Source organism: Diabrotica virgifera, chromosome 7 (genome assembly GCF_917563875.1).
Source record: "Diabrotica virgifera virgifera chromosome 7, PGI_DIABVI_V3a".
Taxonomy (NCBI): Eukaryota; Metazoa; Arthropoda; class Insecta; order Coleoptera; family Chrysomelidae; genus Diabrotica; species Diabrotica virgifera.
Window position 1 is genome coordinate 136953633 of NC_065449.1, and position 26926 is coordinate 136980558.

The window sequence follows — 26926 nt, forward strand, 5'->3', positions numbered from 1 at the left end:
GTTGTATGTTTCGTATTCCGAATGTGTCAATATGAATCTCGGCTGAGCAAATTCAGTATATTAATTGATTTCCATTCAAAAATTAAAATTTGATAAAAGTGCAGTCAATGAGGGTATTGGCTCCGAATTCCATCCTACTGCATCAATTTACTTGATATTTTCACAGTATGTAAATAGAGAATAGCTCAAGAAACAAAGTCTACCCTATACACTAGGCCGCTTTTATCTTGGGGTGGTTCCCACTATTCCCGAGGCTGGAACATTTTTTGTTGAAAAAATAACAACGAAAGTGGCTGGAGAACCTAATTCTAAGCAAAACCTGTTCTATATTTTTTTTAATGAAAACTCGAAATTGCTTGAGTTATTCGTGGTTGAAAATTTGCCATTTTCAATGAAAAATGACACTTTTTTGGACGATTTTTTTGCGAATACCTTAAAAAATATGAATCTAGCGAAAAACATTTTTGTGGCTTATGAAAAAATAAAGAGATTCGTTACTTCATAAATCTTCTAGTTAGAATACAAAAAGAGATATGGTAGGTAGGTGAAAAAATATTTTTTTGGTACATGCTCAAATCGGTGTATTCAACTTGAAATGACAGAGAAATGGTCGATTTTAGGGATATAATGCTAATAATACCTTTTGTAATGATTGAAGAGACCTTTAGAATGAGCCCTGTTAATTGTCCATTACATTAAAACTAAACGACATATGGTGCAAAAAATTGATCAATAATGTATTTTAAGAAAAAATGAGAGAAGTATATTTAACCCCTCATCCACCAGAATTTAAATGCAACGCTTTCCTGCTACAATACCTTTTATGTTAAAAAAGTTGGACTTGTTTAAAATGCATGGGTTTTGAAAAAAGAATGGGATCTAATTATAGAGTGCATTTTTAAATTTTCTTAAAAATCTGCTTTTTCTCCATGTAACTCAAAAATGAGATACGCAAAAAATGATACAGTATAAAAATGTAGGGTTTTTTAACAAAAATGTTTGTTTATGTTTCATTACTGTAGCATAAAAATTGTTAGGTCTGGATCCCGCGTATGAAAAAAAAGTTGATTAATAGCAAGCTGAAAATTTGTTAATAGCTTAATTGTGTCTAGTCGGACAAACTTTAATATATGGGAACACTGGAACAGGGGAAGTTTTAATTGTGGAACAGGTTAAAAATTTGGAACGGTCAGACCACGAAAACGGCACGTGTAGTTTGTCCGACAGAACAGACTTAAACTCTTCGAACTGAGATTAAACTGTCATACAAAAATCAGACTGCTATTTTATCACAAAATGGGCGTTTTAATGAGTGGAACATGTAGAATATGTCAAATGCCAGGAATGATGACAGGTGATAAATAGCAGTCTGATTTTTGCATGAGAGCTTAATCTCTGTTCGGAGAGTTTAAGTCTGTTCTGTCGAACAAAATAAATGTGCCGTTTTCGTGGTGTGACCGTTCCAAATTTTTAACCTGTTCCACAATTAAAACTGCCCCTGTTACAGTGTTCCCATATATCAAAGTTTATTCGACTAGACACCCTTAAGCTATTAACAAATTTTCAGCTTGCTATTAATCAACTTTTTTTTCATACGCGGGATCCAGACCTATGTCAGAGATATCACAACTTTAAATTAGATCAGTAGCGCGAGTATCACCTTTATTGCGCACTCTAACCTTTACCTTTTAAAAACTAAAGATTTTGAATAGACGTGATTAATGTAGTTTTATAGTCCTTTAAATGTCCTATAAAGTGGCTTTTGAATGGATACGCTATCTTTAAAATGAATGTGGTCATTGTAAAAACAAACCAAACATTTTTTTCAATTTTGGATAGGGCTTACAATACCGAGCCAAAATCTCAATACCGGTATTTGGTATTTAAAATTTCAAATACCGGGATCCCGGTATTAAAACCGGTATTATGAATAAAAAATATACGCCTTATATGTATACTATCCTCAGTTGTTATATCGACTTGTTATTAAATAAATATATGAAACCTATTAAATTTTGTTTTGAAATGAGTAGATGTTGCTGATAACATTCCTAGAGAGTATGAATAGATAGATACAAAAAATGTGCAAATAGAAAAACTATATATTTGGTTCTAGGATAAATTTTGCATATAATAGGATAGTACTTTTACTCATGAAATTTGCTATTTGTAAATTAATTTAACTTTATAGTATATTAAGTATGGAGAACGGTAAGGGTTTTATACCGATCGAAGACAATTGTTTGGAGGAGGATCGGAGCGACGACTCCAATTATTGTCTGAGATCGGTTACCCTTAACGTTCGACATGCTTATAACGTTTTTTGCACGATTGATACCATTATAAATTATAAAATTAAACATTTTCGTCATATTGACTAGTTTCATTCATTTTATCAAGATATATACTTTGGTTGTTAGGTAGTAACTAGGGTGCATAACAACAATGGAGAATTGAGTTTTTATTTAGTTGTCAATAATTTTAAGTACAATTTTGATTATTATAAATTAAAATATGAGCGAAAGTGAATTTGAAGAAATTGAACGGGCTTGGGAAGAAGGGTGTTCCGCAATTATTCCCGAAAAATCCAAAATCCGTTATCAAAATACCTACCAAAGTTTTAAAAAATGGTGCGAAGGCAAGAATTTAAGAATCGAAGAAAAGACTCTATTGGCATATTTCGTTCAAAGACATATGCAGTTGAAAGCTCCTGGAAGCCTCTGGGCAGAATATTCAATGATTAAATCCACCGTTTTTCTTTATGATGGCATTGATATTTCCAAGTTTTCAACTTTGATCGCGTATTTGAAGAGAAAAACTGTTGGCTATAGGCCTAAGAAAGCGAGCATTTTTACACGGGAGCAATTTGAATAATTTCTGATGGAAGCACTGGATGAAGAATTTCTAGTTCACAAGGTAATATAAGCTAGTTTAGGTAAAAGAAATACTCTAATGAAGATTTTTTCATAATTTGTAGGTCGCAATGATACTGGGAATATCTGGTGCCTGTAGAAGAGAAGAATTTTACTATGAATGACATCCAACAAACCGATGGTTTAATGATTGTAAAAGTACTCAATACAAAAACGAACATCCAGCGTACTTTTACAGTCGTTAATAAACCAGACGATAAAATTCCATATTTAGAAATTCTGCAAAAATTAAGAGATTTTTTAACTCGACGGTAAGTGAATTACTTACCGCCGAGTTGGAGTACTTACCGTCGAGTTGGATTACTTACCGTCGAGTTGCTAGTAAATGTCACCTACTGACGTAAAATCTGTCACGGTAAACAGTCAAAAATGATCAATCGTGCAAAAAAAAATATATTAATATAAAGATTAACTTACTGTGACAAATATTTTATATGGATTACTCTGTATTTAAACTGCTATATATTTTCAATTATTATTAATAATTCAGAAAATAAGTGAGCCTAATTTATACACTACAATACACAAAAAAATGAAAAATAGATCTGAAAATGTAAAAACAATTCTGATTAATAAATCTTTTGGCTTATTTATAAAATAAAGTAGACTAATTTTAAATATTTAAGAATTTTTGAACTCAATTTTAAGAACTCATTTTATATATTTGTATACACGAGATTTAATAATTTTTTTGTAGAAGCTGATATGTATCACCGTTCGCCTTAAATTAACGACATTCACGCTTTTAGAAAGCGATATACCTGAAATCCATAAGGAAAAATTTCCTGTAACTGGCTGTATACCATTAATTACAAAAATTGAAGAAAATCTTCTGTGTAAAAGGTATATTTATTTAAAACCCCAATAAAGGGCTACATTAAAAGAAGGAACGTTCTCGCTCTAAAGAGAGCATCATCAGTGTTCTAAGCAAGCTCTACATGCTAAGTCACCAAAAATACATGGGTTAAAACCCTTAAAACGCCGACCAAAAGTCTTACTTACAATGGCGTGTTATATATTATACCCTGGCGATGGGTGAAATTTAAACAAGATATACCTCAAAGCATGATATGACTATACCACGTGTATGTGGGTCGTTGAGTTGATTTCTGTCTTCACAAAGAGAAAGGTAAAAACCAACAATCTCTTTAGAGCGAAAACATTTTGTCTTTTAATGTAGCCCTTTATTGGGGTTTTAAATAAATATACCTTTTTCCACCTACCTCTACCGAAAGTATACTTTTCCGGACCTGATTGTAGGGAGCAAAGTTATACTTTTCCTCACTAGGGAGGAAAATATTTTTCCTCCCTAGGGAGGAAAAGTTAAAGTGACGACATGGTATTTCATTAATGAAATTTAACTTATTGACGCCCTGTACAATATCTATTTTCTGTTACGTAAGTATCTATACATTTTAACGTTTATTTATAAAACACCCTGTATTTTGCAGAATGGTAAAAAACAGTAAATTGTTATTTTGATTTAACAATGTTTACATTAATAATTTGACTTATATTTTGACAGTTGACAGTTATGTTGTACCTACTTGTTCGTTTTTGTTCTAATAAATTTTGTTGGTTAGTTACATAAATAAATTAAGTAAAAATGAAATACTGTCTTGTTATTTGAGGAAGGTGGAAAAACCATATGTATAACATGGGAGTAAAGTGCCTTTTCCTCCCTTGAATGATTACTGCCCTCCGCTACGCGTCGGGCAATTTCTTGTAATAGGTAGCAAAAAATATCTTAGAAGAAACTTTATTGTGCATCAATTCCATTTTTATAAATTAAGCTAATACCGAAATACCGGTACCTTTATTATAAATACCGGTATCGAATACCGGAAAATATCATCCGGGATCCCGGTATTCGGGATCCCGGAATCCCGGTATTGTAAGCCCTAATTTTGGAGCATATTTATACTAAATGGGATCTCGGTCTATTGACTGCTCACTTTTCGCAACTGCTGGCTGTAAAATTGGCATTGCTCGTACCCACATTAGATGCTTTTGACGAGTACATTAAGAGAGTATATTACCAAATTCAAATTTGGCTAGGCGATAAAGCTCTCAATCAAATTGATCGGGGATGGGATAATGCTAATGGATGTTTGCAACACTCAAAAGTGCATCATAAATCACCTGCGCCGCAGCAATTACTAGAAATAACTTGTTGCAGCTGAAAAAAAGGATACTGGGCGTCATGCACGTGCAGAAAGATAGGGCATTTTTGTAAAAGTACATGTGGAGGATGTACACGTGTTAACTGCCAAAACAATGCTCCAATCTCTTACAAAGATGAGGAAGGAACTAACGACACCCACGACAGGGATGTAGATTAGAATAAGTTAGTGACATAGGCACAGGTATAGATACATCTTTTGTATAAATGTTATTACGTTTTTTTCTGCAAAGATTATTTTTGCTCTACTTGTATATTTTTAAATGACTTCGTCATTACAAATACCTGGTTTCAACTTCCAGAAAGGCGTCTCTACACATGGACATCCCCTCAAGATGGACAACAAGGTAGAATAGTACGGAATCAAATAGACTACATCCTAATAAACCACCGATTTCGAAACAATATTAAAGATGTAAAAACTTACCCCGGCGCTGATATAAACTCGAATCATAATTTACTCTGCTCCAAAATACAAATTAAATTAAAGAAACTAACAAAGCCAACTAAGCCTAGGAAGATATATCTCGACCCCCTTAAAAACCCCCAAACGCGCGAACACATATCGCAGCAGATAAATAGTAAAATGCACAGAATATCAAATATACCAAATGAAAACAGAACTATTAACGAATGTTGGTACGATATTCAAAACTCGATTTTAGAGGACCTAAGAAAATCTTTGAAAACACCTACAATGTTGGCAAAAAATGACTGGATGAACCAAGAAATTCTAGACCTGATGGAAGTTCGACGGAGATACAAAAATAGAAATAATATAAAATACCGTGAAATCAACAAACTCATAAGAAGAAAAATTAAACAAGCCAAAGAATCCTGGCTCTAGAATTCCTGTAAAGAAATAGAAGACCTCCAAAAAAAATATGACAGTTTCAACCTCCACAAGAAACTTAAATACACCTCCGGATATAGAAAACAGAAAGATGCTCACGTACTTAAAAACGCAGACGGAAAAATTTGTGATCGCAAACAACAGTGCAAAGAATGGGAAAGATACATCACTGACCTTTTTGACGATGTTTCTCGAGAAAATGATCCACACACTACATGTGGCAACCAGTTAGACAGAGGTCCCAGTATACTGAACTCCGAAGTCAGAAAAGCAATACAGCAAGCCAAAAACAATAAAGCACCCGGACCAGATCAAATCCCTGCTGAGCTACTTAAACTTTTGGATGAGGAAAACATTACCTACTTAACCACTTTCTTTAACAAAATTTACAACGAAGGAAAAATACCAGATGATTGGTTGGAGTCATTGTTTATAACATTATAACAATCAGTTTGATGAGTCCACACTTAAGATATTTTTACGAATTATACAAAACCGTTTCTGTGTGAAAGTAGAATGGGTAATAAGCAATTTGGATTTAGAGATGGTCTAGGAACTAGAGAGGCACTATTTTGTATGCGCGTTCTATTACAAAAAAGCTGTGAATTTCGAAAGAACGTTTATGTTTGTTTCATCGACTTCGAGAAGGCATTCGACTGAGTACAACACGATATACTTTTCAATTGCCTACAGGCAGCAGGACTTGACCACTACGATATAAGACTGCTAAAATATTTATATTGCAATCAAGTAGCATCTATCCAAGTTGGAGATAGTCGTACTGAAAAACTACCCATCAAACGTGGTGTGCGACAGGGTTGTGTTTTGTCACCCAGTCTCTTTAATCTGTACTCTGAAGAAATCTTTAGGGGGGCTTTGGACGACAGACAAGAGGGAGTAAGACTGGGCGGTGAAGTAATCAACAACATCAGATATGCTGACGACACAGCCATTCTTGCAGAAAATTTAGATCTCCAGACATTAGTAAATCTAGTCAGTGAAGCAAGTTATCGGAGAGGCCTAAAAATCAATATTTCAAAGACAAAGTGGATGGCAGATGGAAAGAAAAATGTAGATCAAGGCGTGCTTTCTCTTGATGGAGAGGAGATAGAACGAGTAAACCATTTTAAATACCTTGGCAATTGGTTAAATGTAAATTGCGATTGTGATGAAGAGATAATAACCAGGATTGAAATATCACGTAAGGATTTTATGACCTGGAAACCAGTTTTATGTAACCGAAGCCTGTCGATGAAGATTCGCAAGAAGGTCCTAAAATGTTATGTGTGGTCTATATTATTGTATGGTTGTGAGACATGGACGTTAAAAACCACAATGCTAAATAAATTAGAAGCATTTGAATTGTGGTGCTATCGACGAATCCTAAAGATGTCGTGTATTTCGCACACTTCCAATGAAAACGTTCTCCAAATGATGAATTCAGAACGTCTGCTCATAAACATCATAAAGATGAGAAAAACAGAATACTTCGGCCATATAATAAGAGGGAATAAATATTATCTACTTCGCCTTATAATACAAAGAAAAGTGGAGAGAAAGAGATGGATTGGTCGAAAGAAACTTTCATGGTTGCGTACTATTAGGCAATGGTGTGGTTCCACGGTAGAATAATTATTTCGCGCGGCAGCCGATAGAGAGAGGTTTCAGGAACTTGTAAACATGATGACAGCCAACGTCTGAATACGGACAACGCACCTGAAGAAGAAGTATATTTTTCATCATGAGAAGAAGTTGTAGTGAGAAGAGGATGTAAAATTATAAACAGATATTATGATTGTAGGTAAAAGCAAGAAAGTACCAATGTCATTTACCTAAGAAAAGATACATAAATGATATATCTTCAAATGTATTTTTTACTGTTTTTTATTTTATAAAGATATATAGCAATATGAAATTTAAAAAAACAGTACAATCCTATATAAAAGGTATATTTAAAAACCCTCAAAAGGGCCACATCAAAATCACATAACTAGTTTTCGACTGGTTTACTAGTCATCATCAGTGCTTACTTAAAATGAATGTAACCTGATAAAATAATACAAAGATATTGAAATTTTGACTAGGGTTAAAAATTATCAGTTATACTCACGTGCAATGTTCATGCTAACCACCAAGATAGTATTTAACAAAAATATTAGGGTCAAAGCCCAGTAAAAGAAGTCCGTCAAGGAAACATTGGTTTAAAAAGCTACGTAAAGTATGGATGTTTAAAATATTTAGCTAATCTGCCCCAGGTAACATCTGAGATGCGGATTTGACTTGTTTACATGTTGAATGTACGACGGCAAGTGACAATCAGATAGATAGGACATCTGAACGGTGACAAGCAGAAATGACAGTTCCACAGGAAGTTAAAATTAACCTGTCATATTTAAGACTAAGGTGTACAGCATGTTAAAATTAGAAATGATGTAACAACACACTCCATTGTGAAAATTATTGTACTGTTTTTTTTTGTATTACATGGTATACAGCCAACCACAGGAAAACTTTTTCCTTGTGAATTTTCAATATAAAATTGTTTTAAATTATATATTAAATGCATTTCTTTCTTTCTCCCTTCCTTTTACCCTATCAAGGTGTCGGATTTGGGCTCGCTATTTTAATTTCCATTCATCCATCTCTTCCATTCTTTTCTGTTTTCTGCCATTTTTTCAATTACTCGATTGATTTTTCTTTAACTTTTCCTGACTCTACTATTTACTGTATCCATTTTTTTCTTGGTCTGCCTCTTTTTCTTTTTACGATGTCCTTTGCTTCGTGGACTTTTCTTGTAATTAAACCATTAAATGAATTAAAAATATTAATAAATGAATTTTTACACATTTTGCTATCAATTTTGGTGGTAATAGAGTAGTTTATTAGGATTATATTATTTAGTTAACCAACAACAATGTATTAAAATATTAAAAAAAGATATTTATTTAACTTCATCAAACGCTATTAAAGCCTAAAAAGTACTTTGATTTAAGTTACAACTAGTTCTATTTTATTTTTTCACAATAAAGAGTAGTTTGCACTCCTAAAAAATAATAAGCGCACATCGGCATAAGGTAGACTTTGAATTAGGAGGTAAGCAGAGGCTATTCCCAAGATTTCAGTAAAATTCATGCAGTAGGATAGAATTCGGAGGTAATATTCAGAGGCCCTTATTGACTGGCGTGTAAGCAAATTTTCACAAAACAAAATACATTCAAAATATAATGAACATTGAAAACTGAATAACCTTTTTTCTATTGGAACGGCAGAGTAAATAAAAGAGATTTGTAATAAATAAAAATTATGTTCTTTATCAGTAATTTAACAAAAATTTACATTTTTTTCCAATATTGAAACATAGTTATCTATAATTCCAAACCACTTTTCATTTCATTCATTTTCACATTTCGATAATGTGAAATATGTATAAAGATACTTTACTCTTGAGCGAAATTCATATTTTTTTACTATCTCGAATAAGATTGATACATTTTATTTTCTGCTGGTTGCACATTAAGGCGGGTATACATATGCACTATATACTATTGATGTTTACCGTGGAAAATCATTATTGTGGGATCCTCGACAAAGAACCATTTAAAGAAACAACTTAAAGCCGATATCTGAAGGGAAATAGAAGCTGAAATGAAAAACATACATGCAAACCAACGTAAAAAAGTCATTTCATTGTTGTATTCTTACCGGTGTGAGAAATACAAAATAAAATTTACTATTTTATTTGGGCATAAGCCACAATTCAAGTTTAAAATCAAGTTTACTTGACGTTTCGACTTTCACTTCGGAAATAGTTATCAATATCAAAAAAACATTCATAAACTAAAAATTTAACTTTGTCTGGTGAAGCAACGCGTATCTGGTGAAGCAACGCAGTTGAAACAAGCAGATATATTATAATTGTGTCACCGGAAAGCGAAAAAGGTAACGCACAACTTGGAACAGCCTACAGTTTTCTAACTTCGCTTCTGGTGAAGCAACGGAGTTGGAACAAGCAGATATATTATAATTGTGTCACCGGAAAGTGAAAAAGATAACGCACAACTTGGAAGAGCCTATAGTTTTTTAACTTCGCTTCTGGTGAAGCAACGGAGTTGGAACAAGCAAATATATTATAATTGGGTCACCGGAAAGCGAAAAAGGTATCACACAACTTGGAAGAGCCTATAGTTTTTTAACTTCGCTTCTGGTGAAGCAACGGAGTTGGAACAAGCAGATATATTATAATTGGGTCACCGGAAAGCGAAAAAGGTAACGCACAAATTGGAAGAGCCTATAGTTTTCTAACTTCGCTTCTGGTGAAGCAACGGAGTTGGAACAAGCAGATATATTATAATTGGGTCACCAGAAAGCGAAAAAGTTAACGCACAACTTGGAAGAGCCTATAGTTTTCTAACTTCGCTTCTGGTGAAGCAACGGAGTTGAAACAAGCAGATATATTATAATTGGGTCACCGGAAAGCGACAAAGGTAACGCACAACTTGGAAGAACCTATAGTTCTCTAATTTTGTTTCTGGTAGTTTTTTGGTTGTAGGAACAAGCAGATATATTATAATTGTGTAACCGGAAAGCGAAAAAGGTAGTCCCTGAAATGTTCAGGACCGAAACAATCGCTTAGCGAAAGGCCATACGGGCGATAATTTACGGCGCCATAAGAGCAGTAAACCTGACGAGGCATTGGTTGACTAACCAATTGTAGATGAAGTAGTTAGTCAACCAATGTCAGGTTTACTGCTCTTACGGCGCCGTAAATTATCGCCCGTATGGCCTTTCGCTTAAAATTCGACAATTTTTACGATTTTATATGAGGAGATCAGAAACGCGAAAGGGTTGACTTTATTGGAAGATGATAAGTTCATTCGATTACATGAAATCAACTTTAACTTAAGAATATCCGAAAATCAGAAGAAAGAAAATCAGAGAATATCAGAAAAATCTTAAATGATTACAGTGAAATCTTCTGTTAGTGATCCCATAGTAAAACGAGGAAAAAAACCTCATGATTTTATCCCGACAAGGTAAACATTTATTCGTACACAGGGCAGTGCGGGGCTATGATGCGGTGAGGCGGGGCGCATCAGGCGGCATCACAAGGAGACGGCATAATTAGTAAAATGAAAATACATAAAAATAATCATAGGAATAAGAAAGGGCAAAATAGAATATTTGAAAAATATCCGATGGTGTGTGTCACTCGAGTTTAAGGCTAAGGCCAGACAAGCGATAATTTACGTCGCCGTAAGAACAGTAAAATGAAACGCGAAAAATGGGTCCTATCCTATGTTGCTATATGTTGCTGCGCCATATTTTACAGCTCGTCTGGCCATTCCACTACTCTCACAGTGGCCCATTTTCGCGCTTCATTTTACTGCTCTTACGGCGTCGTAAATTATCGCTTGTCTGACCTTAGGCTAAAGAATGGCACATGCCACTCTGTAAACTTAGTTTTAAAAAGCCCGCACCACACACTCGCGAAGTTACTTCGGGAAAGTTGTCCGAAGTACCGTCACTACACACTCGTTCAACTTCGCGAGTAACACATTCACGCGGTGCGATACCTACTTCGATCCTTTTGACTCGGTCCAAAAACCGCCAGAGAATGGAAGTAGGCCGAAGCGAAGAGATTTCACATAAAGTGCCTGCCTACACTCTCGTCCTTGTTGAACTTCGATCGACTTCGCGAGTAGTATAGTGAGCGTGTAAAAGTGAAATCGTCTTCTTCTACAGAAACAATAACCTTTTTTGTATTATACAAGAGCTGTACATTTTTTTTTCTGGTTCTACAAAGCTCTGAAAAAACATGTTTCACAACTAACTTTAAAACCGTTAAGCGATAGTAGTAGGTAGATGGTCAAGTCGAATATATGCATTGAAACCTTTAAGATTTCAATTTTGTGAAATATATGATGCCTTATTCGAAATAATAGAAGAAGTCAACAAAGATACAGAAACTAAAGTCAAAGCACGAGGATTAGCAAAAAATATTAAAAATTATAAATTTATATGCGGTGTGTAGTTCTTTAGAATGATATTTTATTTCATATAAATTCGGTCTCTGTCTCGAATATGTTGCAACATGTAACTATAAATTTGCCAGATTGTGCAAAAAGGTTGTCAGAAACAATAAAAAAAATTAAAAGTTACAGACAATCTGGCTTTGACCAAACGAAAATTACTGCTAATGAAATTGCAGAAAATCTTGATATAAGCTCCGAATTTCCAGCGGAAAATGAAATTCGAGCCAGGAGAAAAAAGCGTCAATTTGATGACGAAAAATCTATGGATGAGCTCTTAAAAGAAGAAGATAAATTTAAAATAATTTTTTTCATCTTAATTTTATTGTCATTAATTCTTTGGTTGTTCGATTTTCGCTTCTAGAAATTCATAAATAAATAAATGTTTGATTATATTTTTAAATTGGGGGAAATAAATGATAAAACACTAAAAAAATATTGTATGAATCTTCATTCAATACTATCAATAGAAAAAGAATCGGATATACAGGCAAATGATCTTCTAGAAGAATTGTGTGATATATCCCAAATGATAACAGTCCATGAAACCTTTAGAAGTTTTGAACTATTTCTGTACACCCAAATGTAGTTTTATCGCTAAGAATTTTATTAACACTCACTGTCTAAGTAGTTAGTGGGGAAAGAAGTTTTTCAAAATTAAAAATTATTAAAAACGGTTTACGAAGCTCCATAATACAAACAAAACTAAAAAAATTAGCACTCATTTCAATAGAGTCCTCACTGGCTGCTACTTTAGACTATATCTGATTGACGAATTTGCCAAAATTAAAGTCAGAAGGGTAAAATTGTAATTTTTGTAAATGTTATTTAATGTTAATACGTATTTCATTTAATTTAAATTATGTTTTGTTTTTAAAATAAAAGTATGTTCTACTTTTGTGCAGTTGGATTTATAGTTATATTTAACGGGCGGCATTTCGAAGACTTGCATCATATTTGAAAAATGTACCGCACGGCTCTGTTCGTACATTTAGTTTACTCTCAAAATCAACACGAAACGTTTGAAATATTTCAACGTCAAATAACTTGATTCAAACTCAAACTGTGGCTTATTCCACATAAAATAGGAAATTGCATAAGATGCCACAAGAAAATAGTTTCAGAACAATACCAAAATAAGATGTAGTAGAAGTACAGGACAGAAACATGATTATCTACAATTACTAAACGTTCGTAAGTTTCCTCTGGTTCGTCAAAATGAAAAATTTTAACGAACAATAACCGCGCCACGAACCCGCGGCGCTCACACGGCGCGGAGTTCGCGGCGCGGATATTTGTCTCCGCCTTAAGGTTTTAGACTAGACCATGCAGAGCTTTTAACGAAGAATAAGTTTTTTTCGTAAAATTAATGATAAAAAAGTTCCCATATGATTCCAACTTACGTAGACACACTGTATATTAATATTATCAAAATTTACATACCGTCATTCCCCAAGCTTGCATTCTAATGGCGACTTCTTTTCCAATTCTTCCCAGTCCCAAAATTCCCAAAGTTTTACCATAGAGTTCATGTCCCGAATATAGTTTTCTGTCCCATCTACCAGCTTTTAGAGATGCAGCTGCAGGAACTACATTTCTTGCCAGTGTTGTAATTAAGGAACACGTGAGCTCGCAAGCACTAATGGCATTGCCACCAGGTGTGCTGGAATTAAAACAAAATGTTAAATTGTGTGCAATAAATCAAGTTTTGTTTTAGCTAATGCCTCGACAACTGATGGCCATTGGCATGGTAGGTACGGTGAACTTTTGCAGTTAGGTACCTAGTGTCATGTGTAGTGTGTGTGTTGAATAAGTGTCTTGTTACTTTGCAAAGGCGACGTCATTGTCTTTGCAAAGAGACGCTAATTGTATCCGAACGTCTGTGGTCCCTCCGGTGAGTACCGATCCCACAAGGACAGAGAAACTATTTTCATTTATTAATTTATAATAAACGAAAAATCTCTGACCCTGGTGAGATTCGAACTCATGACCATTCAGACCTTTCGATCTAAAGGTAGGCGCTCTTACCACTGAGCCACAGAAGGAGTAATAAATCAAATTTTTAATAGACTTACGGCAGATATTTCGCTACTTACATACTAGAGTCCGTACAATATAGATGCCGTTGTACGTCATCCGTGTCATAGAACATGACGTCACATGATATCAACACGAAATATTTAAGTCGTAGGTGTGTTCCTTTTTAGAATCATTTAGTTGGGTACACTGGAATTACAGCCACTAGACATAAATATTTTGAAAGATTTCTATTAATGTAAATTATTTAAAGAAAACATACCCTAACTTGTTTCATTTAATCTGTATAAGTGGAATATAAAGCGTTTTATAAAGCACACTTCTTCGGATTACACTCTAACTGCGATCGAACAAAGGTGACATTTTGGCATAAATTGGTAACATTTACTTATTTGCAGTATTAACACTTTAGATCTGTTTTTATTCTTTACTATAAGTATGTATTTGTTTTATTATATTTATTGTTTTTATTATTTACTTTAACGTAAGAATATAACTTAATTCTTGTTTTCTATTTCTAATGTTTTTATTTATTTACATAGACGTTCGGAAACAATTAGCGTCTCTTTGCAAAGACAATGACGTCGACTTTGCAAAGTAACAAGACACTTACTCAACACACACACTACACATTACTCCTCTGACTTAGTGATAAGTTATACAATTACGTGGCTAAAGGTTCTAGTTCTAAACCAAAGCCAGAATCAGAGAAAGAAAAAAAAGATTTATTTACATTGAATATTAATTTGTTAATGTCCGACTGGTATATTATTTGATAAATAACGACATGATTTCAAAGTCAGTTAAATATGATATATTATTTCCCTATTTCCTTTCCTTATTTTTTTTTAAATAACACCCTAGGGCCTATTAAATTTAAATAACGAGTTCAATACTGTAAAGTTGACAAATAATAACCTATATAAGTAAAACTATGGTTACCACAATTACGTTCCGACTATTGGGATAAACCGTAATCGTACCCCCTCCTAACTGCCAAAGTGTCATGGGCGCCGTCGGGACCTATTGTGCTGACATTTACAATGTTTACATATAGAAAAGTTTGTTTTTTTCTGCTTATAATGCCGTTTTCTAAAGATATTAGTGAACAAAATCGATTTGCTAACAATATTTAATATATTTTAAATGTGCTAAAATTGGATTCAACAGCAAAAGTCGCATAAATAACATATAAATAACGAATTTGTTCACCTATTACAAATGGGGTTATGTGGTTGTAACTGTTTATTTTGGGAATAAAATGAAAATGATCAATTAAACGACTGGAAAACTGTAAGTATTACAATTAAAACATGTTTATCCTATCACAAGAGTTCACTTCATTTTAAGAAAGCTAATTATTATTATACAATAGACATTTATAAACTGCCATGTACTTTTAAGTTTACTTTTGATCTGTTTTCAAAGCTTATGATTAAATGTTACCTCTTTATTAATTAGATTTGCCAACAAAAGATGCATGATTAAGGCCAAATGCAATTCCTTTGCTAAAGTCATAAAAAAAGTACCAATACAGTTAAAAAAATTATTTTAAAAAGGTCTCTCAAAAGACATGAAAATATACAACAACTCAAAAAACTAGAGAATGTAAAGAAAGCCAGGTTATTGGAAATGGAATTCCTGTTTAATTGAAAGCCAGTAAACTATCCAAGACTTTTCAGAATCAAATGTGTCAACTTGTAAAAACGATTCTTCTGAAATTTTTAGTAAAAACCAGATTATCCTCAAGAAAAATTCTGTTTAAGTGAGACTCAAAGTCATATTTGTGAATGTGTCATCTTTGAATGAAACAATTTTTTTACCTAAACAATTAAATGTATGGATCTAATTAAAAACAATGCTGAATCAAGTACAGTTACAGAAATACAATCCTTTGAACTTCTAAATGTGATTGTTGAAAGTGTTGAAATAGCTACTGCATAGGGATTCGAAAGGGATAGACTTGTTATGAACGCACTTGATCATGTACTTCTTACTGTTATAAAGTTGAAACAAAACTTATTTTATGCTTTTTTAATCAGTCACTTTTAATTGTGTATCAACTTTACGTGGTACATCGTGCAAAAATTGCTAAAAATGCAAACATTATATTTATTTTCTGTGTTACATTGGATACTATGATTGAATGTCTTCCTCTTTTAGATAGTGAAGTGAAGAACATCTTGAAGTTCCAATGATGTTTCAAGATGAGATAAATCGAAATAATGGTTGTATGTTAGAAGGACAGAGAATATGAAGAAATGTTATTGCTGCATATTTAGTGTAGTGAAATACAAACTTCAAACATTATAATATATTTTTTGATTTCAAACATTTCATATGATTATGAAAGAACATCTTTCTTTTTAAAACAATGAAGAAGTGAAGAACATAATAAAGTTCCAACGAAAATGATTCCAGATGAGGAAAATCGAAATAATGGTTGTATGTTACATGTATAGAGAATACGAAGAAATGTTATTACTGCAAACTTAGTGTAGTGAATTAAAAACTTATTGTCAAATACAAATCAATTTATTTCATACTTTTATAATATATAGTGATATAATTTTATATGTGTTCAAATAAAAATATTAATAAATAAAATACAATAAACACAAATCATGTATATCTTACAATGAATTACAAAATCAAAAATTAATTACAAAAATATCAAAATAAATCTAAAATATTAAAAAGTTACATATAATTTTTATAGTACCTACATACTTTGGTTGGTACTCTAATAATTTGGAGATCCATTAAAGTTTGTAGATGGAAATTGCAGGTATCTAAAAAATATAATAATATAAAGTAACTCAACAATCTCTTTTTAATTAGGGTAGCAGTTGATAAAGATGACCCTTGCTCGGGAAATCAAATGTATCTAAAAAAAAATTAAGTAACAGCTTTCTAACAAAACAATCTTAGCACTAAACGGAAACAAAGATACTGGTAAGTATTAAAACATTTTTTGAAAAATCTTTCTGAAAGTGAAAATAAAGACTACTCTCTATGGGAACAAATAAAACTGGGCATGCTTTACAAAAAAATGTATCCAGAACAAACTTCTTCTCTATAAGGCAATACTACGACAAGTCTGGATGTACAGGATTTAAATCTGGGGAACTGCCAGTAATACAAATATGCAAAAACTATTAAGATTCTAATCCGAAGTCTTTTATGATGTCCGATGTTTTTAGTACCACTACCAAATATCATGCTAAACTGAAAATTATAGGGTAAAAATCTGTCTGATCACCCAAACTTTTAAAAGCTGGATGCTTATCTGATCTAGTCCAGAGGCTGGTTTCGGTATTGCAGCTATAAAATACTTAAATAGTAAGCATGGAAATTTTTATTATGGTCCGCCTTGAGGCAAACTAGGGCACTAGAGGGTTAAGAAAAGTTACCGATCTCTACACCACTGGGAAGTAGATAGTAGTTACTAATTTGTAAAAAAGTCAGAAATATGGTAATGTAGACTAAATTAATATAAATATGTAAAGAGTTCTCACCCCTGAGTGTAGTTCCCACTGTGTCATTTTTTATATCTGTCATATTGTTATAATGATAACAGATTGCATTAAAGTTAAAATAAAAAAGAATTAAAGAAGTTCATAAAAATATTCTATTTTTGAAAAAATATTTAAGTGCTTAAATACTTTTTTAGATAAAATATACATAAAATTTATTTTTTCTACAACCGTGTTAAAAATGCAACTTTCAGCACTCTATACAAGCGTTAAAAACGCTACCTTAAGGCACTAGTGCTTTAAAAATTTTATGGCACTGCAGTTCGTATTGACTGTATAGGCAATTTTGATGTAATGTCAAAAAAATATAAAAATGGAATGTCAGTTCAAGTAATAGTTATTTATGATATAAGTGTTAAAAGTACACGTTTAAGGCACGCATGTGAAAGTTTGCAGAATGAGCGATAGCGAGTTCTGCAATTCACATGAGTGCCTTAAAAATGTACTTTTTAACACGCATATCATACAATATTTTTTCTACAAACGTAATTACAGGACAATATCTACAAAAACTTTTACTTGAACTTGACTGACATTCCATTTTTATATTTTTGTGACATTACATCAAAATTGTCTATACGGTCAATACGAATTGCAGTGCCATAAAAATTTTAAAGCACTTGTGCCTTAAAGTAGCATTTTTAATGCTCTTATGGAGTGCTAAAAATTGAATTTTTAACACGGCTGTAGAAAAAAGTTTTTGTAGATATTATTCTGTAATTACGTTTGCAGAAAAAATATTGTATGATATGTGTGTTAAAAAGTACATTTTTAAGGCACTCATGTGAATTGCAGACTTTCACATGCGTGCCTTAAATGTGTACTTTTAACACTTATATCATAAATAACTTTTAAAAAACTAACAGAAAATAGTAAAAATATTTGATTGAGCATAAGTAAAAAAGTCACTCTCTCAACCAATAAACATTTGTGATTAAAATTAATATACTTAATTGATTATAATATGAATGTGTTCTTGTAGAGTTTCATATAATAATTTCCATTTGACTAAAGAGACACAAGCTGGAATACTTAGGTCAATAATACTTAGGTATGAAACACCCTAAAAAATATGAACTTTTGCATTTGATAATTCAGAGAAAGATCCAAGGTAAATGTGGTTCTGGTAGAATCTCACAATCATAGCTGAACAATCTAAGACCATAGTATGGAAAATCGACTCCATCATCATTAGTTAGAGCTGCTGTCAATAACGCCACAATAGCGAATATGGTAGCCAATATGATATCCAACAATTGATAACAGTCATGGAACTAAAAAATGTATTATTTCAAAGTGTTTATGGGATAAAATTAGTAAGAGTGACATGATACCTAACAAAAATTTGATTCAGAAGATTTAACATAAAACTTGTAATTCTCTTATACTAAACTCACAATAAAGATGCACCAGAAATAAACAACCCAAGACATGTTGAATGATACAAATAGCACTCCCGAATCACGATTTACAATGTATAAACTTTGTAAATCATGATTTGTGAGTGCTCCTCATAACATTCATCATGTCTTGTGTTCGTTTCTTTCTAGTGCATCTTTATTGTGATTTTAGTATTATAATTATATACAGTGTGTCCACGGTTGGGGTGCCCAAGAGGAAAAACTTTTTTATTTTCAATTTTAGCGAAAAATGTCATTATTGATAAAAAGTTTTGCTTGTTCTAAAACCCCATAAAACGAAATAAAATTCAAGTTTTTTAAATCCTGCTTAATTTTGTAGCCAATTTTATGTAAATCCCTATTTTATGTAAATTTTTGCACTAAGTTTGAAATCTTAACAATAATCTAGTGTTGCCAAGCCACAATGTAGCTTAGTAACTATCAACTTCGATAAATCATTTGCGAATTGTCAATTTTTTTGACAATTTTAAGCTATCAATAAAGAATTTATCTTGTGATAAATTTCATTATTAAAATTGTTGTATTAATAATTATTTAATTAATAAATAATTGGATGATTCAAGGAGAACGACAAAGTCTGGCTTCGTAATCCAGAGAAGTGAAAGGGTTGTTCTCCCAAGTTATTATTGTTACAATTTCGAACTTAGTGCAAAAATTTATAGGGATTTACATAAAATTGGCTATAAAAATAAGCAGGATTTGAAAAACTTGAATTTTAGTTCATTTTATGGGGTTTTAGAACAAGCAAAAGTTTTTATCAAGAATGACATTTTTCGCTAAAATTGAAAATAAAAAAGTTTTTCCTCTTGGGCACCCCATCTGTAGACACACGGTATTACTATTTTTATAATAAAAAGATTATAATTTATAAAATGTGATGCTGTATATGATTTCAAATATTAATCTTTTCTATTACCATACAAAAAAAATATTGCCTTTACTCAAAAACATTTTATTTATCATAAAATTTTTAAAGATATATTTAAAAAGTTCATAAATATTAATATTAATTTATACAAAAACATTAAATATTTTAGTTTTACTGGTTTATGGCTGTAAGGTGTCTCTGAATATTTTTCACTCTTTTATAAGATGTTTCGAAAATTGAAATATCTCTGAAAGTTTTTAATATTTAAAATCAGTTTTCATAAATTTATCATCGGTTAATATTAGAGATCTTAAGTTCACAGTGGCACAAACAACTGAAAATATCTTCTGCAAGTGGAAGAAGACTAACATACATTTTACATACATTAATTGTTTTTATTTATTTGGTTGGATCTATCTATGTGTACTCAAGCTTTAGCTATCTTCATTGTAAGAATTTTAAGTTTAGCGTGATATTTGGTAGTGGTAATAAAAAAATCGGACATCATGAAAGACTTTGGATTGGAATCTTTGTAGTCTTTGCATATTATGTGTTACTGGCAGTTCCCCAGAATTAAATCCTGTACATCCAGACTTGTAGTAGTATTGCCTTATAGAGAAGAAGTTTGTTCTGGATACATTTTTTTGTAAAGCATACCCAGTTTTAGTTGTTCCCATAGAGAGTAGTCTTTATTTTCACTTTCAGAAAGATTTTTCAAAAAATGTTTTAATACTTACCAGTATCTTTGTTTCCGTTTAGTGCTAAGATTGTTTTGTTAGAAAGCTGTTACTTAATTTTTTTTTAGATACATTTGATTTCCCGAGCAAGGGTCATTCATCTTTATCAACTGCAACCCTAATTGAAAAGAGATTGTTGAGTTACTTTATATATTTTTTAGATACCTGCAATTTCCATCTACAAACTTTAATGGATTTCCAAATTATTAGAGTACCAACCAAAGTATGTAGGTACTATAAAAATTATGGGTTACTTTTTAATATTTTAGATTTATTTTGATATTTTTGTAATTAATTTTTGATTTTGTAATTCATTGTAAGATATACATGATTTGTGTTTATTGTATTTTATTTATTAATATTTTTATTTGAACACATATAAAATTGTACCACTATATATTATAAAAGTATGAAATAAATTGATTTGTATTTGACAATAAGTTTTTAATTCACTACACTAAGTTTGCAGCAATAACATTTCTTCGTATTCTCTATACACGTAACATACAACCATTATTTCGATTTTCCTCATCTGGAATCATTTTCGTTGGAACTTTATTATGTTCTTCACTTCTTCATTGTTTTAAAGAGGAAGATGTTCTTTCATAATCATATGAAATGTTTGAAATAAAAAAATATATTATAATGTTTGAAGTTTGTATTTCACTACACTAAGTATGCAGCAATAACATTTCTTCGTATTCTCTGTCCTTCTAACATACAACCATTATTTCGATTTATCTCATCTTGAAACATCATTGGAACTTCAAGATGTTCTTCACTTCACTATCTAAAAGAGGAAGACATTCAATCATAGTATCCAATGTAACACAGAAAATAAATATAATGTTTGCATTTTAGCAATTTTTGCACGATGTACCACGTAAAGTTGATACACAATTAAAAGTGACTGATAAGAAAGCATAAAATAAGTTTTGTTTCAACTTTATAACAGTAAGAAGTACATGATCAAGTGCGTTCATAACAAGTCTATCCCTTTCGAATCCCTATGCAGTAGCTATCTCGACACTTTTAACAATCACATTTAGAAGTTCAAAGGTTTGTATTTCTACTGTACTTGATTCAGCATTGTTTTTAATTAGATCCAAACATTTATTTGTTTAGGTAAAAAATTTGTTTCATTCAAAGATGACACTTTCACAAAATTATATTTATATATATGACTTTGAGTTTCACTTAAAACAGAATTTTTCTTGAGGATAATCTGGTTTTTACTAAAAATGTCAGAAGAATCGTTTTACAAGTTGACACATTTGATTCTGAAAAGTCTTGGATAGTTTACTGGCTTTCAATTAAACAGGAATTCCATTTCCAATAACCTGGCTTTCTTTACATTCTCTAGTTTTTTGAGTTGTTGTATAATTTTCATGTCTTTTGAGAGACCTTTTTAAAATAATTGTTTTAACTGTATTTGTAATTTTTTTTATGACTTTAGCAAAGGAATTGCATTTGGCCTTAATCATGCATCTTTTGTTGGCAAATCTAATTAATAAAGAGGTAACATTTAATCATAAGCTTTGAAAACAGATCAAAAGTAACCTTAAAAGTACATGGCAGTTTATAAATGTCTATTGTATAATAATAATTAGCTTTCTTAAAATGAAGTGAACTCTTGTGATAGGATAAACATGTTTTAATTGTAATACTTACAGTTTTCCAGTCGTTTAATTGATCATTTTCATTTTATTCCCAAAATAAACAGTTACAACCACATAACCCCATTTGTAATAGGTAAACAAATTCGTCATTTATATGTTATTTATGCGACTTTTGCTGTTGAATCCAATTTTAGCACATTTAAAATATATTAAATATTGTTAGCAAATCGATTTTGTTCACTAATATCTTTAGAAAACGGCATTATAAGCAGAAAAAAACAAACTTTTCTATATGTAAACATTGTAAATGTCAGCACAATAGGTCCCGACGGCGGCCATGACACTTTGGCAGTTAGGAAGGGGTACGATTACGGTTTATCCCAATTGCTGGTATGGTTTTTTTCATGAGCATTTTTCAGTGCGTCACAGTTTTTCGATTTCTCTCTAACGCATTAAATTGTATGTGACAGAAAAAAACGCACGTCGCTGATTACATTTCGTAGATGACATTTATAACATTTAATCTAGTTGTCAATAAATGGCGCTAATAATACCGGGTGTCCACTTATATGTATTTTCCCCCATTTTAACTGCCTATAACTTCTAAACGGCTCAAGATAGAAATATGCGGTTTTCGCTGAAATGTTTTATTTTAGTAAAAGTTTTGTCTGAATGGACTGAATTTTTTATATCGCTTTCAAATACAATTTTTGAAAAAAAAACGTTGTTGACTTTTTTTTAATAGAACATCCAGTATATTTTTTTGTAAATTGAAAGAAAGGTCATTCACCTATCCAGCGATATAAAGTTTTTCAAAATCGGTTGTCAAATCACTGAGTAATTAATTTTTAAAATGAGAGGTACAACGTGGATATCACATACCTAAATAACATAACTAAGCAAATTGATATTATGTTATGTGATTTCCAAATTGCATCTCTCATTTTAAAAATTAATGGCTCAGTCATTTGACCACCGATTTTAAAAAAATTTATATAGTTGGATAGGGAAATGACGGTTTTTTCAAGTTTTTAGGTAAATGACCATTTTTTATGCCGCTTTTAAATAAAAAATGGCGTATTTTTGGAAAAAAAACGTTGTTGACTTTTTTTTTATTAAAACATCCAGTATATTTTTTTGTAGATTGAAAAAACGGTCATTTACCTATCCAGCGATATTAAATTTTTTAAAATCGGTTGTCAAATGACTGAGCAAATAATTTTTAAAATGAAAGATGCAATGTGGAAATCACATAACATAATATCATTTTGCTTAGTTGAAGGGTGTCGGGAGAAAATCATAGACGTCACCAATTGGGTGATATTTAGGTAAATACGTCATTCTCTAGATTTTAACGAATACTATCACATCATTCCTTCAAATAGGTAGAAAACATCGAATGTTCAGAGATTTTAAGCCTTTTAAATTGACCATGTCGGGAGAAAACGATATTTGTCCACGCGTAATTGGGTGAAAACAATGATTGTCACCCAAGCAATATCACTTGCCACGTCGGCACGCTGCGTAGTAAAATGTATATCTTTCGGTTGATTTGTAATACACACGTGTTTAGATAGGTTAGTCGTTAGTTTGTTTACAAATTATAACAACAGAGCAGCAGATTGTTTTATAACTGCGAAAACTGTACAGTATTGTTTAGTGTGAGTTCAATATAATATTATCTCATAATGGCTAATAGTGAAAAGAGTGATGGAAAAAAGAAAAAAAGGGAAGGATGTACGAGGTTATGAAGAAAATAATTAAAAAATACGATTTTTTAACTAAAATGTTTTATTTTGTTTTAGATGAAAAGCAGAGAACAAAAAAGCAAAAACAAAACAGGAATAATCCTGTGACTAAACGCCTGTACTTGGTGACATCCATTGTTTTCTTCTTTAAAAAGTGGACATTACGCGACTAATTTTTTATTTTCTTAAAAACAATTTAACTCTTATGCTTTGTTTACATTAGTTTATATTATCAATACATTTTTCTATCATTACGTTTATGTTTAATACCTCCCAACACATTTTTTTGTCGTAAATAGTCTTATAACTTTAAAATTCGTTTTTCTCAAAATCATTTCTTGGTGACATCCATGATTTTCTCCCGACACCCTTCAGTTATGTTATTTAGGTATGTGATATCCACGTTGCACCGTTCATTTTAAAAATTAATTACTCAGTGATTTGACAACCGATTTTGAAAAACTTTATATCGCTGGATAGGTGAATGACCTTTCTTTTAATTTATAAAAAATATACTGGGTGTTCCATTAAAAAAAAGTCAACAACGTTTTTTCAAAAATCCGCCATTTTTCTTTTCATATTTGAAAGCGATATAAAAAATTCAATCCATTCAAACAAAACTTTTACTAAAATAAAACATTTCATCGAAAACCGCATATTTCTATCTTAAGCCGTTTAGAAGTTATAGGCAGTTAAAATGGGGGAAAATATAAGTGGACACTCGGTATAATATTAAATAATATTATATTATTCTATATAAAAAAATTTAATCTGTATAATTTATAAGACTATAGAAATCAAAGAAAATACCATTTTATAAATGCAATAAACAAAATTAATTTGTTTTTATACCAAATTGCAAATAAAATTTGACAACAGTCAGATTTAACTAAAATGTCAGGTTAGAGTAAATGTTATAAATTTATATTATCACGGACTTACCTTTTTTTCTATCATTTGTGACGCACTGAAAAATGCTCATGAAAAGAAGCATATCACGGACTAACCTTTTTTTCTATCATTTGTGACGCACTGAAAAATGCTCATGAAAAGAACCATAAATGTACTTATTTGAAAACTAATTACAGTTTAACCTCGATAAGTCGGATTAATCAGGACCGCGGCCAATCCGAGTCATTGAAAATCCGGGTTAGCCGGAGAATAATGGCGAAAATTAATAAAATACGGATACTTACAGATAAAGTCCATTATAATTGCAAAAATATTAAATAATACATATTATGCACAGTACATCTAAATTACGTACAGTTGTACACAGTATTGTTCATTGCTTGGTAAAAAACTCAGTAACGTTTTTATTGTCAAAATGTTTATTTGATGAAAATCGGTCCTGGTTAGCCGGACTTCCGGGTTATCGGAGGCCGACTTATCGAGGTTCCACTGTAAAAAATTCTGTCATTTTTTGGCATATAAAGAATATTTAGTCGGACATTAAACGTTGAAGGCACCACGGGTATTATAGATAATAACACTTTTGGTCAACGTAGATCCTCGGGCCGAAGGCCCTCGGATACACGCCATTGACCTCAAGCGTTAATATCCTTATAATACCCTTGGTACCTTAATAACTAGTTATTGCCTAGTCCACTTCCGCAATAATTATGTGATATATTTAAAGAATTTTTTGTAATTGGGCAATAATGTCAAATTAGATCTCTGACGTAGTTAGTAACGTGCAATGGTATCTATATTGTACGGACTGTATATTTTAAGGAGGTACATGTGCAAGGAAGTGCTAAATGAAGTTGAAATAACGACAAATGAATAAGACAAGAAGTAGTTTTAGATTTCAAGACAAGACAAGAAATGTTATGTCAATACCAAGATTTCTTGTCAAGAAATCAAGAAATCTTGAAATATCTTGTGATAAACACCCGGGGGTGTGATAAACACCCGGGGGATCTTATTGTGTGAAATAACACCCGTGTTGAGCTGCCCCCCCCCCACTTGCAAAAATTAAAAAACAAATAGCGCTGATTTATGAGCTATTTATGAGCTTTCATATTCCGCAAATTAAAAATTTTGAGCTCGTTGCACTGGGCAGGAATTTAATGGAGTAATGTGGGGGGCTGCTACTTAAAAATAGGGATATTGAATCGATCTTTGCGACAGAATTACGAGCTATTTATGAGCTCTCGAAGTGATATAGTTTCGATTTTTGAGCTCATCCCCTTCACCCCCAAACAACCCTTTAATTGATTTAACTTAAGAAAAAACGCTGAAAAAAATTAAAATATATCGTATCGTAGATATAATTCGTATAGATTATTTATTCTAAAAATAAATTCACGCGAATTTCGATTATTGAACTACAACCCCTTCACAAGAAAACCACCCTATTTTCCCGGCTTAAGAGAGAGTAGTACTTAAAATGAATTAAAAGTATTATTTGGCGACTATATATCGTTCAATAATTTACAAGCTCCTAAAATACGCGCATTTAGATCATTACAATTTCTTTTGTACAGGGCAGTCACTGAAGGTAAAAATTAACTATTACCTTCAATTTCGGTAAACCTTCATCGATTTTCACGAAAATTGGTGAGTGGTTAGAGGATACCTGAAGAAATAAAGGTGAAATGGTGCCACCGTGCGCCTTTACCCTGAGGGTGGATACCACGCCTTCTTGGGGGTGAAAATTATTTTATTAAAAATAATTGCACAATTCGATAGAAGGACAAATTAGAAGCAAAAATTGTTATATAAAGTTATCAAAATAAATCAATACTTTTTGAGTTATAAATGATTAAAAATTTTAATTTTTCGTGAAATAAATGCATGTTTTAAAGCGGTTTTTCGCAAATCACTCAAAACCTGTAAGTTTTTTCAAAAAAGTTATCTTTAGCGAAATTGTAATTTCGAAAAACCTTTTATTATTAATTGAAAGTGAATTATAGGTAGATTGCCTAATTGCATGTAGGTTGACATACTTTTATGTTGGT

The 26926-nt window shown here is 31.8% G+C and overlaps 1 protein-coding gene and 1 long non-coding RNA gene across 2 annotated transcripts in view; both read right to left on the reverse strand.

The window, feature by feature from the left end:
* Positions 1-26926, reverse strand: part of LOC126888489 (D-3-phosphoglycerate dehydrogenase) — a 74555-nt gene that overhangs the window by 40713 nt on the left and 6916 nt on the right. The window contains exon 5 of the mRNA XM_050656823.1: positions 13441-13660. Coding sequence (XP_050512780.1) covers positions 13441-13660 — 220 coding nt within the window. The remainder of the gene's footprint in view (positions 1-13440; positions 13661-26926) is intronic.
* On the reverse strand, positions 18986-22785 carry LOC126888490 (uncharacterized). The gene is made up of 2 exons (XR_007699581.1): positions 22268-22785; positions 18986-21386 (listed from the first exon to the last, which is right to left on the reverse strand). It is a non-coding gene; the product is annotated as an uncharacterized LOC126888490 (long non-coding RNA).